The sequence below is a fragment of the Uranotaenia lowii genome, chromosome 3, assembly GCF_029784155.1.
Source record: "Uranotaenia lowii strain MFRU-FL chromosome 3, ASM2978415v1, whole genome shotgun sequence".
Lineage (NCBI taxonomy): Eukaryota > Metazoa > Arthropoda > Insecta > Diptera > Culicidae > Uranotaenia > Uranotaenia lowii.
Window position 1 is genome coordinate 300,353,012 of NC_073693.1, and position 6,783 is coordinate 300,359,794.

General features: G+C 39.0%; 1 protein-coding gene across 1 annotated transcript; it reads right to left on the reverse strand.

Moving 5' to 3' along the window:
* Positions 1 to 270: 270 nt before the first annotated feature.
* LOC129754117 (tubulin alpha-1 chain-like) lies at positions 271 to 6,308 on the reverse strand. Its single transcript, XM_055749981.1, has 2 exons — positions 6,148 to 6,308; positions 271 to 1,742 (listed from the first exon to the last, which is right to left on the reverse strand). Exons 1-2 carry the CDS (start codon positions 6,148 to 6,150, stop codon positions 393 to 395), a joined length of 1,353 nt encoding a protein of 450 aa, XP_055605956.1. The 5' UTR covers positions 6,151 to 6,308; the 3' UTR covers positions 271 to 392.
* Between the last annotated feature and the right edge of the window lie 475 nt (positions 6,309 to 6,783).

The following is a 6,783-nucleotide window of genomic DNA, read 5'->3' on the forward strand; positions in this document are numbered from 1 at the left end:
GTCTAGCCTAGCATAACATGATACCGTTTTCACTTCGTGAGATGCTGCGGTAAAATTTCTGGGAAATGCTATTTTAACAGTGAACCTATTTCTGGAAAAAAAAATACTCCCCAACAGACTTTTCTCTGCAACAGTCCATCGACCTCAATCCGGCCCAAGCGAAACGAACCGCAAAGAGGCAAACGCCAAACCAAGCCATCAGGGGGAACTCAAAAGGAAAAATGAATGGAAGAATATCGAGACAAGAGAAAACGCCAAACGCTAGGTAAGTTTTGATTTGGGAACAAATAATTTATTAAATTATTTCCTCTTTTCTTTTGGTGGCCACGTTTTCGGATGAGTCTCGCGCATTTTTTTAACGTGCCATTCGACTCTTGTGAAGAGCTTTCTCTTTAGTATTCCTCGGCTCCCTCACCTTCACCCTCTCCGGAGTCCATGCCGACCTCTTCGTAATCCTTCTCGAGGGCAGCCAAATCTTCACGGGCTTCGGAGAATTCACCCTCCTCCATACCCTCGCCGACGTACCAGTGGACGAAGGCACGCTTGGCGTACATCAGATCGAACTTGTGATCCAGACGGGCCCAGGCTTCGGCAATGGCCGTAGTGTTGGACAACATGCACACGGCACGCTGAACCTTGGCCAAATCACCACCCGGAACAACGGTTGGTGGCTGGTAGTTGATACCAACCTTGAAACCAGTTGGACACCAGTCGACGAACTGGATCGTACGCTTGGTCTTGATGGTGGCAATGGCGGCGTTAACGTCCTTGGGGACAACATCACCACGGTACAACATGCAACAGGCCATGTACTTGCCGTGGCGGGGATCGCACTTGACCATCTGGTTGGCTGGTTCGAAGCATGCATTGGTGATTTCGGCCACGGACAGCTGTTCATGGTAAGCCTTCTCAGCCGAGATGACCGGGGCATAGGTGACCAGAGGGAAATGGATACGTGGGTACGGCACCAAGTTCGTTTGGAATTCAGTCAGATCGACGTTCAGGGCACCATCGAATCGCAGGGAAGCGGTGATCGAGGATACAATCTGGCCGATCAGTCGGTTCAGGTTGGTGTAGGTTGGGCGCTCAATGTCCAAGTTGCGTCGGCAGATGTCGTAGATGGCTTCGTTGTCGACCATGAAAGCGCAGTCGGAATGTTCCAGGGTGGTATGGGTGGTCAGGATAGAGTTGTAGGGTTCAACGACGGCGGTCGAAACTTGTGGGGCCGGGTAGATAGCGAACTCCAGCTTTGACTTCTTGCCATAATCGACCGACAGGCGTTCCATCAGCAGGGAGGTGAATCCGGATCCGGTACCACCACCGAACGAGTGGAAGATCAGGAATCCCTGCAGACCGGTGCACTGGTCAGCCAACTTGCGAATGCGATCCAGCACAACGTCGACGATTTCCTTTCCGATGGTGTAATGACCACGGGCGTAGTTGTTGGCGGCGTCTTCCTTGCCGGTGATCAACTGCTCCGGGTGGAACAGCTGCCGGTAGGTTCCGGTACGGACCTCATCGACGACAGTCGGTTCCAGATCGACGAACACGGCCCGCGGCACATGCTTGCCGGCTCCGGTTTCACTGAAGAAGGTGTTGAACGAATCGTCTCCACCGCCGATGGTTTTGTCGGAGGGCATCTGACCGTCCGGCTGGATTCCATGCTCCAGACAGTACAGCTCCCAGCAGGCGTTACCGATCTGGACACCGGCCTGTCCGACATGTACGGAGATACATTCACGCTGTTGGAGGGAGGAGAGGGAAGAATACGAAAAGAGAGATTTTGTGGTGAGTGCGTTTGTCGTTAACGTGGATTTGGGCGAGTAACTTTCGCGATCGCGATTGCTTGCGATATTAATTTTAGTTTTTTTTTTAATGAAAACTGTTCATCTCTCTACATGATGGTTTACCAATGAAGGGTTGAGAAAACCATCCGATTTAAGAGACATTTTGCTCTGGCCTTACTGATTAAAGATCGAGTTGCGAGGTGGAAGCAAAGTGACCTTTTGCCCAGAAAGGCGTACCAGATACGATTTGTGTTTATGAATATGGAATCGTTGCAAGAAAAAATCAGGTTTACTATCAGAAATTTTAAATTCCCAACCGTGTTGAACTAGACTCAGAGTTTTTATTTGTGAGTGAGATTTAATTAAAGAGATTTGGGAAAAATGTGTCGAAAAAACGAACTCAGTTTTGTTCGAGAGTAATAATTCGTAAAAGCTCGTGTTGATTCGACTGTAAAATTTGGGAAGAATGACCGTGGTGTTAAATTCCCGGAAAAAAAAAAAAAAAAAAAAAAAGACTGTAAAAAAAAGAAAGCTTTCCATAGAAAATGTAAATACCTAAAACTGTTCTGGTGATATTAGGATAAGTAAGGATTAAAAGTGTGAGTGGTAAATAGAAACGTGTGGTAATTTAAAATTTCCTCCAACTGATGTTGCAATGATTAGTAAATTTTCGCCTCAGTTAACATCTACCAAATTAGAATCGAATTTCAGTGTATTATCAAAGATTAAACTCAATGTTTCACCTTCACTTTCTATCCATTCCGTTCGTATTCAACCCTTTACACGCCATTATCATCGTCTGCTGTGAGTAACTTTTCAATCGACTTCGAGACGAATTAGTGGTTACTATACAGTTAGGAAAAGTGCCAGCCGTCATCGGAGTGTTTTATTGTTGTGAGCAGTGGGGTGCGAACCCGTCCTACTTTCTACAGCAGATGGTAACGCCGAATGGAAAAGTGTACTGTCCGGGAGAGGTTTCGCGGTGTCAATGAACCGGAGCCGACTTTCGGTCTACCTTTTCGTTCGTTCGTTCCGGGTAGTTAATATCAGCGTTATTTTTTTTTTTGTTACGAGACGTTGTGGTCGACTTTCTACAGTTAATCTTTAGTGTTTTATCTGTGACAGTTGTGGATTAACAGCTTCCGGTGCACAAAATTGCAACACACAACTCGGACGTTTAAGCTGTTAGCTTGCTAGCATAGCGATGGTGCACCAGATGTGCTCGAGGGGAATTCAAGAAACATTTATAGGATGGCGTATGTAGGAGGGCGACAGAACGGAACGAAGTCTAATGTAGGCGAATGAAGAGGAATGGTTCTGTTGGTGAAGTTATAACGGGAATGGAAATCGAAAAGATCCGAAAACTGAAGCGAAAATGAAGAAATGTCTGTTTTAGCGAGAAGATATTTGAGTTGGATATTTTTATTAGAATACCTGTCTATTTTTTTGTTATAGGTATTTGTTTTAGATATGATTCAGTCATCACCTGAATATCTTGTTTTTCTCGTTGACCCTAACTATGATTTTATATCGATAGGCTGACGTTTAATCAATAAAGAACAATGACAACTACTTACATTTACTTGGAAAATAATTTGTAATTTTGTTAAATGGTATAAAAAAAATGTATAACTATTACAGGGCTAGAAGCGACCATGCAGTAAAAAAGTAGGGCAAAATAGTTACTTTGAAGTGAAATTAGGGTAAAAATAGTGACCAGATCAAGACGAAAACAAACTAAAAAATGACTTTAAAAACAAAAATATAACGCTTTAACGACAATTCTGACAATTTGACACGGTTTTTAAAAAGGCTCTTAGGCCTCACTTGTAGAAAAGTTATATGTTGGACAAAAGAGGAACATTTTAAATGAACTAAAATAATTTAAGAATAGCGACCGCAGAATCTTAAAGTTCTAAGGAAACAATGGGAGGAAACCAAAAGGTGGTACCTGAAGAACTAGGACAACTAAGCCCGACTAGAACTTCGAGTTTATCCATTTTCTTCGAAAAACAAAACCCATATACCCAAAGAATTTTTTCAATGTCACTAAAACAGTTGAAAAAACCTAAAATTGTATTGAAAAAAGTTAACAATTCGAAATAAATTTAGAGAAACCAAAACTTTTAAACAAAATTGTTATATGTGAGAAATCTACAAATGAAAATGAAAATACCAACACATGTTAAACGAAAAGTTTAAAGAAATTACTTGAAATTGAGTTAAAATTTATTTTTACAGAAATTTCATTTCATGAAAGAGTAATTTTATAAGTAGTGTTAAACGACTGGTATTCTTTGGTTCTTTAATTTCTAATTGGCATTTCAGTCTTTAGGAAGCAAATTACAGAGTTTTACAATTTGCCCGACGTTTCAGCCTTTGATCTTGGCCTTCTTCAAGGGATAATTTGCATTACACTGTATGTGTTCCTGAGTTTAATGATTTTTGTTCAGACAATATCCAACAGTTTGTATTCGATAACTATCTCTGCGATAAAAAAAAAAATTAAAACAGGTCTGACAGAAATTCTTTGTCTTATGACTCAAGATAATAACACAAAAAAGGCTAACAAATTTTACGAGACTAATCTTCAAGGTAGAATATAATTTTTCAAATTTAAAACAAACTCGAAGAGAATCTACCTACAAAAATGGAACATTTCCAAAGAGATTCACTGCAGACTTTCCTGCATGATTCAGATGTCATTCATTAGAAAGATTTACTAGAGAGATGTGAAGTCAAAAAAGATAGTAATTTAAAAAAAAAATATTCAAAAATGATTTAACGCGACAATTTCTTCAAAAAATTCACAGATCCAAGAAACATCTCATAAAATTCTTGGAATAGTGTAGAAAATAAATATCAGTAAACTTGGTAATCGGTATAACTGAAAGTTATCGAAAATTTTCAATAGGTTTCGAAATCTAAATTGATACCTGTGTATATCTAAAAATCTTACAAATGGTTCGAAAATGCCTAGAAATAAGGGAACTTAGAAATGAAATATCGGATATTTTAGATTCAATCGAGTCACTTTTCACAAGTTTACCTTCCATTCAACACAACCAATAGCATTAATAGCATGGAATGTTTCCTGCCATGTGATTAAGTGCACTGTACAGATTTTGATTGAATTTTTTTCAAAATTAAATTGAAAATTATATTTTAACAAATTGAAGCTTTAAAAGTGATAACACTCCAAATCTTGGTTAAACATGCTGTAAGAGTGTCTCCTTAGAAAATATTCAATGTACTAAATTTATAAATCTTTTTTTTCTTGACACGAATGCCAAAACGTTGGTAAAGTGTCAAATATACAAAAAAATACACATTTTTTTAGGCGAAAAACTATTTTTGTTTAAATTTTAATTTCTATCTAAATAATGTTTAAGTGTAAGCAATATATCAAAGCAAAACAAAACAATAATCTTCTTTGCTGAATCTGAGCCATTCTCCAAATTTGGGTCGTGTGAATTCCCACAGGACTCGAAAGGAAAAAAAAGAACCCGTCAAATAAATAATAAACGAATAAACTAATAATAAACTAATGAAGACATACCGCGTGTCTTGAAAATATATAATAATTTTAATAATTAGAAGAAAATGTTAGAAAATAGGCTCAGTTGTAAGAAAATTATTAAGAAAATAGTGACTTTAGTGACCAAATTTCAAAAAAAGTAACTTATGAGTGACCAGCCTGAAAAAAGTAACAAAGTTACTAAAAAGTGACCAACTTCTAGCCCTGCTATTACAACAGATCGAGTACCAATTGGGTTAAATTTGATATAAACATTAATCAACATGTTTTACCTAATTTTTCAACTAGAAGTTAATGTGAAAAATAATATCGATTAACTAAACCAGTCAGCCCACAATTGCCGACACCCGATGGGTGATGACCTCAATATGCCTATCCCACGACGGGAAAAATCAATATGATGAGGTAGATGATGACTCATGCTGCGGTATTTCATTTGCCCCGATTATGCGCGGCTTGGCATTGCTAGTGCCCAATTCCAAGATGGCGTCATCCCACTTTCTAGTGAGGAAATTCAAATTTCCAACTGCTTCTCGACTGGTTGGAGAAGCCACATAAAAACAACTTCATTGGAAGGAATTTATGAATTTTGATCACTCCAACTAGTAAATATAATGAAACTATCTTAACTACCAGACTAAAATCGCGTTAACCGGTGAATAGCAAGCAGATGGTAATTTCCGGTGCCACACCTTGAAAAGCTAGCCATGTGGTGACGTGGAATCGTCAAATTTTCCCAAATGAAAAACCAATTTTAATTTAACAACGAGCAATGCAGACTATTCGCGAGAAAAACAAATTAATGAAATCAAGTCCACTTACCATTTTGATTGAAGTTTAAAACGGGTAACACCAAAAATGAAAGTAGTTTTCACCAAACTTTACAGTTTACACTAAGGGCAAGAGAAAATCTTTTGCAAACCCGGCTTGGAGCAGCTAACTAGGACGCCTTCCAAACTGAGACTAATGACGAAACGGCCGCCGGATGGGTGGTTTTATAGGTTGCAGCGGAACGCACCGGAAAGTGGAGCGCTCGGGTTTAACGGTTTTTCTCGTTTTCGCTTGGCTCGCCCACGAAGATGAAAACGACTATGGCGTAACCATCTTTCAGCGGTGCCATGTGAATAAATTTTCATTCTAAAAGGCGAAACTTCTCTCAAAATGTTTTGGGTTTTCACGTATATATTTTAAACATTTGTCTCGTGCTCAGTTATTCAACTACCGTTTTCAAAAGGATATAAAAAATAATTTCTGCGCAAGCAGACTCATACGGATCGATCCGAAAACTTGACCTGGTAATCAATATTTCCATAATCAATTTAGGGTTATTATTGCTACTCGAAGATGTTAACAAATTTTTCTTAAATAAAAACTATTCAAGTTGATTAAATTGCCTTAATACTATTTCTGTGGCACCGCTGCTCACATTAAGTAACGCTTTGCGGAGGTTTTTTCCCA